Source organism: Crinia signifera, chromosome 8 (assembly GCF_055691185.1).
Source record: "Crinia signifera chromosome 8, ASM5569118v1, whole genome shotgun sequence".
Taxonomy (NCBI): Eukaryota; Metazoa; Chordata; class Amphibia; order Anura; family Myobatrachidae; genus Crinia; species Crinia signifera.
Genome location: NC_139224.1, coordinates 93937393 through 93950780, shown reverse-complemented (window position 1 = coordinate 93950780; position 13388 = coordinate 93937393). Strand labels below are relative to the sequence as shown.

General features: G+C 44.9%; 1 protein-coding gene across 12 annotated transcripts in view; it reads left to right on the top strand.

Annotated features, from left to right (window-relative positions):
- The window catches only part of KCNT2 (potassium sodium-activated channel subfamily T member 2), an 852827-nt gene that overhangs the window by 765438 nt on the left and 74001 nt on the right, over positions 1 to 13388 (top strand). For 9 of the 12 annotated variants that reach the window (XM_083156806.1, XM_083156798.1, XM_083156801.1 and 6 more), the window contains one exon: positions 2657 to 2677. The exons of the other annotated variants lie outside the window; for them this stretch is intronic. In XM_083156806.1, coding sequence (XP_083012932.1) covers positions 2657 to 2677 — 21 coding nt within the window. The remainder of the gene's footprint in view (positions 1 to 2656; positions 2678 to 13388) is intronic. 12 annotated transcript variants of the gene reach the window in all.

Genomic DNA, 13388 nt, shown 5'->3' with positions numbered 1-13388 from the left:
AAAAGATTCACTTACATTACAGATCATAATGTCTGCACTTCTGTTTCCATCTTGCTTATGATCAGTTTGACCACATGCCCAAACCATTAATGATGACAATTGTAAAATATTTTCAAAACTTTTTATTAGTAACAATGGGTGAAATTTTAATAGGATGAGAGATTTGGTAAGAAATATCCAGTTTTTTTTTTTAAAGCAGCAATCATTTACACTGCAAAACCAGTTAAATTTTGCAGTGTAAATGATTGCCACTTTTTAAAAAAACTGAAGATTTCTTACCAATCTCTCACTTTTTGAATCTCTCATCATATTAACCCCTTAAGTGGTATGCCCGGAATTTTTCCGGGCTCAGCTGCGCTGCTGCAGCGGCCTGTCCCGGAAAATTTCCGAGTATACCACAAATATGAAATAGGTGCGCACCAGTGGTGTCAAGGTGTGCACCACTGGAGCATCCCCCAGCCCCCCCAACCACCTGTGCTCTGGCAATCATACGACAGAGCTCTTGTAACCCCTGCCGCTCCCCCAGCCTCTAGCCGCCTGCCGCCATTCATTTTGCAGCAATGATGTAGGCGGCAGGCTCGGGGATGTTTGGGGCAGCTCAGGAGGCACTCAGACGCCCGAGTCCTGCCGAGCCACCGCAAAACATCCCCGAGCCTGCCGCCTGTGTGTTGACTGACAGGCGGCTGGGACAGCGGTGGCAGGGGAGCTCCGGCGTACTAATGCCGGAGTGAAGGTGAGGGGGGGGGGGGCTCCTAATGATTTGTGGTGGGTTTTGCTGGGGCAGGACAAACCTGCCCTGGTAGGTTTGTCTTGCCCCAGCAAAACCCACCACTCAAGGGGTTAAATTTCACCCTCTGTAAACATCAGATCAGAAAATACTATCTTCCATTTTATGTTAGTCTCTTGTATTTCATTAACCTTATCAATAAGTTATTATAATGTTCTAAATGTGCTGTATGATTCTGTAGCTATACCACTGATACAGCATTACATTCATTTTGGGTGAGGGATTTAACTTATCACCAATCGGATATGATCATTTACCTGCACATCACAAGAAAAAGTCTAGTAATCCATATCTGCTTTCATTGTGACTTGTGTATCAGATCACACAACATGCAGCACTGTGGGCACAAAATCTGAGAAATATAGGAAACCATTTTTAAGATTGGCTTAATCAAATTCAAAGCCATACATAATCGGGGCCCAAGGAATATGAAGCAGCCTCTAATTCCTAAATGACCCACTTAGTTACTGCAATCTGTAGATGAAGAACTTTTAACAATACATAGAATCTCCCTGATTCATCTGGGGTCAAGTCTTCTGTATTGTGGCTCCAAGTCTATGGGACTTTCTTTTCCGCACTGTTCGAGAGGACCAACTCTAGAATATTTTGAAATCGGCTCAAGACTTACCAACAGAATTTACCCATGCTTTTACTAACATTCACTATTAAATCTTTTTTGTATTATTTTGCTTTAAATGGAAATGTAAAGCACTTTATTAACATGCTCTATAAATATGTGTACTCAGCAGTTAGTAGGATAACAATTTCAGGCCATTATAAGTGTGGTTTATTATAGATAGGCAATAACCTCATCTGGGGCATTTGAACATTATCCGGGCCATTTACACCTCAGGAGATCTTATAGGTTAAACTAGATGGACTAGGTTTTTTCACCCTCACCAACTACTGTATGTAATCTATGTATCTGGATTTGCATTCAGTTTAGGCACATATATAGGGAGGTTGAATGACAATAGCAGCATACATAATGCGGGATGCACTATCAACAAAAATGCGATAAAAATCTTGTTATCTGGGTTTTTACCACATTTTGGTATACAGGAAAACCCGCACGCTGGGCTACCGCTGTGAGGGGTATCACCAGCAAAAGCTGGTGATACCCCATAGAAGCCTATGGGCTTTCTACTGCATCCCCCACAACCCTACACGGACCTCAGCCGCCCCGCAATGACCCCCGCCACTGCCCCTCACTTGTGTCTGGGAAGTCTCCTGCTGTGCTGCCGGACCTGTGACCTTCTACTCCCTAGCCCTGTACTTCCCCTTGCTGGTGCAGGGAGGAGAGCCCTGCAGCAGCAGCAACTGGGAAGGGAGAGGGGGGAAAGTCACCTGGGACCTGATCACCCCCCACCGGCTGCTTCGCAAAAGGCAGCTCTTATCGCAAGTGCTGCCGTTGGTGATACTAATCACATACGTTAGAGCATATGCAATTAGTATCATAGCGGTCGCCAGCAGAGGGGAAGGCGGTAAGATGCGGAGGATGTTAATCCACGCCCATAGCCAGATATAGTAGACAGTAGATATTTACACACTGACATCCTGCCCATAGCCAGACATAGTATAGTAGACACACTGTGCATGTTGTAGTTCCTACAAGAAACATGTCTGCACCAGTGGAGCATACAGTATGTTACACAGTACTGCGCACCTGCCATGCAGTGATGCACGAAACCCCTTGTGCTGTATAGTACTTATTGCTGTAAACCCCTTGTGCTGTATAGCAATGAGTCTGCTGTGCATGTGTTTGTCTTATATACACACTGTATGAAATGTTTTGTGTCTTTGTTTTTGTCTTATGTAATGTTAAATAAGTTTTTGTATTTGTTTTTTTCCCTCATATTTCCATGTCAGTCTCGAGAAATGGCATCTCAAGTAAGTTTGTCTTTACTATCCTGGTGTTTCTGGTTACTGTCTGAACACATGGGGTGAGATTTAATAGGATGAGAGATTTAGAAAGTGAGAGATTTGGTAAGAAATCTCCAGTTTTTTTTAAAGCGGCAATCATTTACACTGACAAATCAAACTGGTTTTATGGTGTAAATGATTGCTGCTTTAAAAAAACTGGAGATTTCTTACCAAATCTCTCACTTTCTGAGTCTGTCATCCTATTAAATCTATTAAATCTCACCCCAGGGGCGAAATGTAATAGGGTGCGATTTTTGGACGAGTTCCAAACTCGCCAGAAATCGCACCTTTAAAAATCGCGTTTTTTGCCGCGAATTCGCATATGTAATGAGATGCGAATTAGCGGCAAAAAATGCGATTTGCCGCGATTTTTAGTCATGAAAATGTGCGCATTTTCAGTCATGAAAATGTGCGCATTTTCATTAATGCGATTTTGTGCAAAAAAAAAAAAGTTTAAAAAAAACGGCGTGGGGTCCCCCCTCCTAAGCATAACCAGCCCCGAGCTCATTGAGCCGGACCTGGTTCCAAAAATACGGGGGGACAAAAAGCATAGGGGTCCCCCGTATTTCTGAAACCAGCCCCGGACTCTTGGACCGGTCCTGGTTCCAAAAATACGGGGGACAAAAAATCTGGGGGTCCCCCGTATTTTGAAACCAGCACCGGGCTCCAACAGCCCGCGGTGTCATGCCACAGCCGGGGGACACTTTTTATACAAGGTCCCCCGGCCGAAACATGAGCACCGTGGCTGGTCAGCCTTGGACGGGGTACCTGGAGGAGTGGGGACCCCCCCAATAAAGGGGTCCCCCCCCCAGGCTTCACCCGTCCAGGGCTGAAGCCCGGGGCTGTCACCGGCGTCCGTGGCCAGTGGACGCCGGCCTGATAGGGTTAAATCCATCATACATATCATTACATTGCTTTTTACCGGCGAACTACAAGTGCCAGCAGACCTCCCCCGCATGCTGGGACTTGGAGAACCACAAGTCCCAGCATGCGGGGCATTAATGGGCCCGCTGGGACTTGTAGTCCACCTGTAAAAAGAATGTTTATAAAAAACACACACACAGAGAAGTAAAAGTTTATTACACACACACACCTCACTTTTACACCAGCGTTACTTACCATTCCTGGATCCAGCGCTGGTCTGGCTGCTTTACAGCCGGCTCCCCCCGAACTGACAGGCAGCGGGGAGAACCGGCTTTCTCCGTTGCTTCTAACAGCTTCTGTAGCGCTGTCCGAGTGCTACAGAGGCTGAGAGCGCGATTGGCTGAGCTACAGTATGCGTCTCCATGGAGACGCATAGCTCAGTCATGTTTCGGCCGGGGGACCTTGTATAAAAAGTGTCCCCCGGCTGTGGCATGACACCGCGGGCTGTTGGAGCCCGGTGCTGGTTTCAAAATACGGGGGACCCCCAGATTTTTTGTCCCCCGTATTTTTGGAACCAGGACCGGTCCAAGAGTCCGGGGCTGGTTTCAGAAATACGGGGGACCCCTATGCTTTTTGTCCCCCCGTATTTTTGGAACCAGGTCCGGCTCAATGAGCCCGGGGCTGGTTATGCTTAGGAGGGGGGACCCCACGCCGTTTTTTTTTTATAAAAACACTTTTACACATTTTTATTAACAGAACCATGCACAGATCTCAATGATCTGTGCATGGTTCTGTCAAATTCGCCTGTCAGAACCTGGTCTATTTTTTTTGCGATTTTTGGTAACATTTACCAAAAATCGCACCCTATTACATTTGCGAGTTGTATACTTTATAATGGGAAAACATCTGGATGCAAATTGAAATGTGACTAAAAATCGCACTTCTAAAAGTGCGATTTCGCGGTAAAAAGTGCGATTTTTTACCGCGATTTTTAACCTATTAAATGTGCGATTTTCGGAAAATGTGCGATTTCGGCCGTTTTTTGACCAAAAATCGCACATGTCTAAAAATCGCACCCATATCCAAATACAGGACATTTATTATAAACCATGCTCCATTTAACTAGGAAATTGAGACTTTGAATGAAACCATAATAATTAAGTATGACAATAATTGGTTTATTAGTTCATAGTTATTTCCATAGTCACTATCCACTAGTGTGGATTAAAGGCACATTTCTTTATTTATTGTGATCATTGGCAGGGTTCTGCAGCTTCTGTACATACAGAGCCTGCCTGTAGTAGTGAATATGAAAGCCCCAATTACTGTCAGACCAATCACACTGAATAAAGCTATTTAGTCAGGAGCATTGGTCTGACTAGCACCTGAAACAACTAAATGTTCCTTTGAAATCTGCCTCATTATGAGTTGGACGCACACAATTGGTGGCTCATTTTTTAATTTGTGTCTTTTTGAAAATGTGCACTTGCAATGGTCTATGAATAGGGTCAGTAGCTGGAAGGGACAAGTACTGTAGTAGCTGCCAAAGTGCTAGGGTGAAATCTTATTGGAAGTCCTATACTTGTGTGCACTAAAGTTCTAATGTGATGATGATGATGGCCTCAGATTGCATCTTTTCATCAAATGCGTCTCCCTCCATCCCAGCCTGGACAGCCAGAGACTTGTACATTGGTCTGCGAGCCCTTATGAGCAAATTCAGGCAAAATTCCATTGCGGGAATTTACATTTCTTTGGCATGGGCAACTCTGAACCTTCATATTTAATTAAATTGATCCCACAGATGTAAATGCAATTGAAGTGCTTCAACTGGGATATAAAACCAAGATTGTATTATACTGAATACTTGTTCACAAAGATGTGGGGTCAAATGTAATAGGGTGTGGGAATCAGAAAGTGGGAGAATTCGGGAGAATTTTCCCTTTTTTTATTTCAATCGTTAATCATTTACACTGAAAATTCAACCTGGTTTTGCAGTGTAAGTAATTGCTCGCCAGGCTTCGGGCACGGTGACTTGCTGCACTCGGCGCACTGTATACTTGGATAGTAAAGTATGAAAAAACACCTTTTTTGATGGGGAACACTCTTGTCAGCCATTTTCATGTCAACCTATTGCTTGTGTCGATCATTTGACCACGTTGACCTAAGTCAGGGGTAGCCAACTCCAGTCCCACCAACAGTTCGCGTTTTCCAGCTCCCCTCGCAGGTACACAGGTGCAATTATTACTCACTGATTTATATCATGACATTATAAATGATCCACAGGTGGAGCTAAATACTTCACTTGTGATTCTGTGAGGAGACCTGGAAAATGTTAACTGTTGGTAGCTGTCGAGGACTGGAGTTGGCTACCCCTGACTTAAGGTATGTTGACTTTTTTAATTTGTCTACCTGATAACCGCATCCCCACAGTAGGACCTGACTATACATACAGAGCCACAGCAGGGCTTCACCGCACTCTGTGCTGGGCTAAGCCTCCTAAATGATTACATAATATCATTAAGTCGACGGGGTTGTTTCACTGGCTGAAGTAAAGGTACTTGTGTAGTTTCACGGCGCCACTAGATAGGATAGATAGGATACTAGATAGGATACGATTTAGTATGCGATTTGACATAAGGGGCGAAATGTAATAGGGTGCGATTTTTTAGACATGTGCGATTTTTGGTCAAAAACGGCCGAAATCGCACATTTTCCGAAAATCGCACATTTAATAGGTTAAAAATCGCGGTAAAAAGCGCACTTTTTACCGCGAAATCGCACATTTTAAAGATGCGATTTTCAGTCACACTGAAAATCGCATCCAGATGTTTTCCCATAGGAAACTATAGAACTCGCATATGTAATAGGATGCGAGTTCTAAAGTCGCATATGGGACCTTACCAAAAAACGCAAAAAAAATAGACCAGCTTCTTGCTGGCGATTTTTACAGAACCATGCACAAATCTGTGTGATCTGTGCATGGTTCTGTCCAAAAAAAAGGCTAAAAGTTAAAGTAAAAAAAAAAAACGGCGTGGGGTCCCCCCTCCAGAGCATAACCAGCCCCGGGCTGAAAGAGCCGGTCCTGGTTTCATAAAATCACAGGAACAAACAAGTTGGGGTTCCGTGCATTTTATAAAACCAGCACCAGGCTCAAGGGCCGGTCCTGGTTCCCAAAATACGGGGGACAAAATGACTAGGGGTCCCCCGTATTTCAAGAACCAGCACCGGGCCCAACCAGCCAGCAGGGTAATGCCACAGCCGGGGGGAGACTTTTTATACAAGTCCCCCCGGCCAAAGCATTTAGCCCTCTGACCGGTCAGCATGGGCAGGGGTCCTGGGGGAGTGGGGACCCCCCCAAAGAAGGGGTCCCCCCCCTCCAGAACTTACCAGCCCATGCTGAAGCCCGGGGCTGTCCTCGATGCCCCTGGGCGGTGGGCATCGAGCTGATATTTGGTGTGAAAAAATAGATAAACTATTGTTTTTTACTGTGGCACTACAAGTGCCAGCAAGCCTCCCCAGCAAGCTGGGACTTGGAGAACCACAAGTCCCAGCCTGCTGGGCATTAAAGGGCCCGCTGGCACTTGTAGTTCCACAGTTAAAAAAATAGTGCACAAAACACACTGACACACATTTTAAATAAAACTTTAATACACACATTACACACATACTAATACTTACCTATCTTCTTCCCGTAGGTAGCCCTGGTCCTGATGTCCTCCGGTCCTGTGTCGGCGTTCCTCTTCATGTCGACGTCCTTCTTGAAGTCGACGTCCCTGTCGGCGATGGCGTCCGGTGTCCGGGTCCGACGAAATCCATGGAGGAAGCTGTGGAAGGAAACCATACTCACCTGTCCCAGCGCGACGTAGTCCAGGTAAGGGTCTTGGAAAAAAAACAAACCGACACCCGAATCCAAGCGGACACGACGGAGACGCACGTGTGTTTGTTTACATCGTGCGGCTCCGCCTCCCGAATGCCGCTATTGGCCGCCTTGCGGCCTAGCGGCTCCTGATTGGCCGCTAGGCCGCAAGGCGGCCAATAGCGGCATTCGGGAGGCGGAGCCGCACGATGTAAACACCGTGCGTCTCCGTCGTGTCCGCTTGGATTCGGGTGTCGGTTTGTTTTTTTTCCAAGACCCTTACCTGGACTACGTCGCGCTGGGACAGGTGAGTATGGTTTCCTTCCACAGCTTCCTCCATGGATTTCGTCGGACCCGGACACCGGACGCCATCGCCGACAGGGACGTCGACTTCAAGAAGGACGTCGACATGAAGAGGAACGCCGACACAGGACCGGAGGACATCAGGACCAGGGCTACCTACGGGAAGAAGATAGGTAAGTATTAGTATGTGTGTAATGTGTGTATTAAAGTTTTATTTAAAATGTGTGTCAGTGTGTTTTGTGCACTATTTTTTTAACTGTGGAACTACAAGTGCCAGCGGGCCCTTTAATGCCCAGCAGGCTGGGACTTGTGGTTCTCCAAGTCCCAGCTTGCTGGGGAGGCTTGCTGGCACTTGTAGTGCCACAGTAAAAAACAATAGTTTATCTATTTTTTTACACCAAATATCAGCTCGATGCCCACCGCCCAGGGGCATCGAGGACAGCCCCGGGCTTCAGCATGGGCTGGTAAGTTCTGGAGGGGGGGGACCCCTTCTTTGGGGGGGTCCCCACTCCCCCAGGACCCCTGCCCATGCTGACCGGTCAGAGGGCTAAATGCTTTGGCCGGGGGGACTTGTATAAAAAGTCTCCCCCCGGCTGTGGCATTACCCTGCTGGCTGGTTGGGCCCGGTGCTGGTTCTTGAAATACGGGGGACCCCTAGTCATTTTGTCCCCCGTATTTTGGGAACCAGGACCGGCCCTTGAGCCTGGTGCTGGTTTTATAAAATGCACGGAACCCCAACTTGTTTGTTCCTGTGATTTTATGAAACCAGGACCGGCTCTTTCAGCCCGGGGCTGGTTATGCTCTGGAGGGGGGACCCCACGCCGTTTTTTTTTTAATTTTATTTTTTTACCCAAAATCGCATATATGAAAATGCGCACATTTTCATGACTGAAAATGCGCACATTTTCATGACTGGAAATCGCGGCAAATCGCATTTTTTGCCGCTAATTCGCATCTCATTACATATGCGAATTCGCGGCAAAAAACGCGATTTTTAAAGGTGCGATTTGGTGCGATTTTTTTTTAGTCTAAAAAAACGCACCCTATTACATTTCGCCCACGATATCCCATAAGATATAGTATAAGATTTACTATCCATTTCATTACCCCACTATCCACTAGGGCGTGGAGTTGATATTATATAGCGTGGCGAGCGCAGCGAGCCACCGAGCCTGAAGCATGGCGAGGGTACACGGAATGTATTTTATGGAATTGCATGCAAATGGCATGCGATATTGGTGACTTGCTTTGAAACAACATCCGTGTCCCCTCGTGGGGCTCGCTGCGCTCGCCACGCTTCGGGCACGGTGGCTCGCTGCGCTCGCCACGCTATATAAAATCAACTCCACGCTCTAGTGGATAGTGGGGTAATGAAATGGATAGTAAATCTTATACTATATCTTATGCGATATCTTATGTCAAATCGCATACTAAAGCAGCCCATACACGGTCCGTTAAACGGATCCGTTTGGGACTTAATTAGCACACATCGGATCGGATCCCTAGTGCATGCAGTGTGCATGCACTGCGATCCGATCCGATGTGTACCAAGTACAAAAAGTATGTGCAGCACATACTTTTTGTACCGTACTATGTGATGCGCGGGAGCGCGCATCGCATAGTACAGAATGGAGCCATACACAATGGACCGTGTATGGGCTCCTTTAATCATATCCTATCTAGTATCCTATCTAGTGGTGCCGTGAAACTACACAAGTACCGAAGTAAGTGTCCAAAAGGGGACACAGACCGAGTGGTTCCTTTCTGAAGCATCAAAGAGATGCTATGGCCATCACAGCAACAGAGATACTGGCTGCAGGGTGCCTAGGTTCCAGCCAGATGCAGAGACCATTGGACAGTGACCATGCAGCCCACAGAGCCCTGCAGTGTAGTGTCACTGCTCGTACACTTACAGCTCTCACAAATGCTGTGTTGCACTCAGAGCAGGCTCTCAGACATGCAAATACATACAAACACAGATTGGGGCACACCATATAGGGGTGTAGATGTACTAACCCCCCCTTAGCGCTTCTAAAATAACGGGTCCCACTTCTCCTGCATAACAAGGAGAAGCAGGCACCCGTTATTTGCAAATGTGTTAACCCCCCCAAGCCGATAAGGAGAGCCGTTATGTCCAGTGTTAACGGCTCTCCTTATCGGCTCCCCCGGCGTCCCGCGCATGCTCAGTGCGCTTCCCCCCTGTCCGGCTCTAATGGGCATGTGCGAGATCTCTCAAAAACCGCGAGATCTCCTGCGCAGCCCGAGCCAGAAGCAGGGCTAGCGTTGTCCCCACAGTGGGGGACAGGACAACGCTAGCTCTGAGCTGGTGAAGTGGCCTGTTAATACATCGCCCCGGCTGCTAAACACTGGGGGGGATTGCAGGGGACAGCCCCGCCGAGCAAAACTAGTAATACATTAGGAAAATCGTAATCCCCCCAGTTAACCAGTGTTAAGTGCATTTTTGCACTTAACGCTGGTTCATACATCTGCCCCAGTGTCCCCTCTCCACTTTACCTTACACTGGGTTATGATACATTGGGGCATATGTATTCATCCTGGTGAAGAGATACAGTGGAGTTAAAGTAGAAGGTGATAATGCACCAGCCAATCAGCTATATTTGAAAAATTACATCTAGGAGTTGATTGGCTTGTATGTGATCTGTTTCCACTTTATCTCCACTTTATCTCTTCACTAGGTTTAATACATCTGTCCAATTGTGCTCTGTAGCCCCAACTTTCTGCTTGGATCTCACCCACTCCCTTTCCTGCCTGCAGTTCAGTTCTGCAGCTGCTGGTTTAATGGCAGAAGGGTGTCTGCCCCTTCTACTATCCCCCAGAAAGCTCCATAGTAACAAGTTTTATGATAGGTGAAGTATATGGTGCAAGAAAGGGCATTACTGTGTGGGGCATAATATGGTGCAAGGGGCATTACTGCGTGGGGCTTTATATGGTGAAAGGTACACCGCTGTACTTTTGTAAGGTAGTCTTGACCTGCAAGGCCAAGCCCATTGCAGCGAAAGGCACACACCTTCTTTCAGCACGCTTGCCTTCGGTGTTTTCAAATATACATTTTATAGAATGTCTGTGGAGTGTTTGCACTCTAAGCCAATTTTTCTGGAAATGTCCTTGACTATAGATTTCTATTGTCATTATGTTGTTGGTATTAACTCAATGTCACAATTTGATGCCAGAATATCATAACTTCATTCTTGAAAGTTGGGATTTTAATAAGGACTTATCTTTGCATGTTCCATAATGGTAGAAAGAAGTGAATTTGTAAGATAGCGCTCAAAAGTATCTAGGTCTGAAGGTGAATAAACCTTATAAAGATAAAAAATGCACAAAGTACTGTATACAAAACCAAATAACACCCGTCAGAGATCACACTGGATTGGTATACAATAGGCGGAATAGATGATCCATTCCACGCTCACATAATGAGCTGTAGACATCCCATTGAACATTTTTAATATTGCCATCTTTAAGCAATGTAAATGTTGTGCCATATGACACAAATCTTAGAGCATGATCACATTTTCCCTGAAGACTGTATAGCCCTTGAGATTTATCTAATTATCTAATTTCTTTAAGACACATACAGTATGGTTGCAAAATTACTATGACATAATTCACCGGAATGCATAAACCCATCTTAATCCACACTTCAGGTACAAACATGCCACCTTGCTGTCCCAGCAGCCCCAGACCATGCATCACGTGTACTTGCAGTGTGAAATATATGGCGTCTGAATTCTGACTCTCTTAATTTTTGTTTTCTTATATGATGACTAGAAATCATTAAAACCATGTAAAATATTTCTGTAATAAAAAAAAACTCCACTGAAATTAAAATAAAATTTTCTGGTTTGACAACTATAATACAGTATAAAATTGTTATACTCAGCTCTCATGTTGATGCAATAAAGGGAAATATTTTCAAGCACTTATTTATGTTGTACTATGATACACATCACTCACAGATACAAAGTGATACATCAAACTAAAAGCCAGAATAATCCAATAGATTCTCTATCTAAACATAAAATCATTTGTAAAGAAGTTTTATGGGTGAACTAGTTAAAAGCCCTTCAAAATGACAGCTACTGCAATGTACTTTTACTTGATCTGTGACAGTTTTTTACTTGCACTTGAGCTTTAACAGTTTTTAGTCCATAAAATCTCCAACGTACCCCCAGCCCTATCTGCTATTTCCTCCAATGTCTGTCTTCACAGCTCCCTCTCTCCATATCCAGCAAGTTTTAAACAGATCAGTGTCCCTGCACAAAATGTTTTCACTTTCTTTTATGACATCTTTTTGCACACAGAGGAGCAATTTAGTCCATCAATTGGCCTCTAATGGTCTGTGGCGGTACTTCTCATAGAGGTGAGGAGTAGTTAGCTATATATATATATATATATATATATATATATATACAGCATGTGTACACACACACACACACACACAATATATATATATATATATATATATATATATATATATATATATATATATATATAGGTGTCAGTAGCAAGCAAGCAGCGGCACTCAACAGGATTTGTGATGGTGGCAAAAAGGTTTTAATCCAACGTTTCGAGGCACTAAAATGGCCCCTTTTTCAAGGTGTACAAACAATAAGTGACAATAGAGTCCTACCTTAAATACCAGTAGGGTACTGTGCATAAGATTTCCCCCCTCCGTGGAGCGCGCTCCGGCGTCTGGTGTCACTTCCGGGTGGTCAAACAGGATATTCCTGTTGTCATTGTTGCATAGACGCTGAACTTACTGAAGGCGCATGCCGGGACGTGCTGTCCGCGTCATAGGTTGCCATGGCTCCCTGGAGTGTATTCATCACCGCGGCGCTCACACGGCTGGGGGAAAAGGCAAACATAAATACAATATGAGATAAGAAATAAAGTGCAACGTGCCTGATCAAATTACAATACTATTACAATAATAAAGTGCATGATTATAATAAACAATATCACATTAAAATGAACTGCTGCGGAGTATTAACACGGAGCTCCATGTGACATTAGGTCTGGCTGCAAGCTCACATACCGAACGTCATGTTAATAGGTGTCCCACAATGTTATCCTATGCTTCTGATGTTGGGTAAACTGTACCCCTATATCAGGATAGTCCCCTTATCACTCACAATGTACCAATTTAAATACATGAGAATAGGAGAACCCGGATGGGAAAAAGACCTAGATCGAGAAAAGAAAAATTAGAAAATGGGGGAGAAAAGAAGAAAAAAGAGAGGGGTGGGGGGGTGGGGAAAGCTGGGACCCAGAGAATTTTTGACAGTTGTTAGATATCAGAATGAAAAGAAAAAGATAAAGAGAGACAAAATAGAAAGAGATAAAGTATGGAGAACAAACATGTAATAATGCAGAACTGGTTTAACGGTAATACATGCACATCTGTTGTGCTTAAACTAAGGCCCTATGGACCCAACTGGGGCCATCTTACTGCTTCAGAGGAATATACTGTAATTTAACCGTTCATTGAGTCCCAGAGGCTTGCTGGACTTCAATGTGTAAATCCATTTCGTTTCAAGGCGCAACAGTTCACCATCCCTATCACCACCCCTTTTCCTCGCTGGGATATGGTCAATAATAAGATGTTTAAAGTCTGCCAAGGTGTGTTTTAAT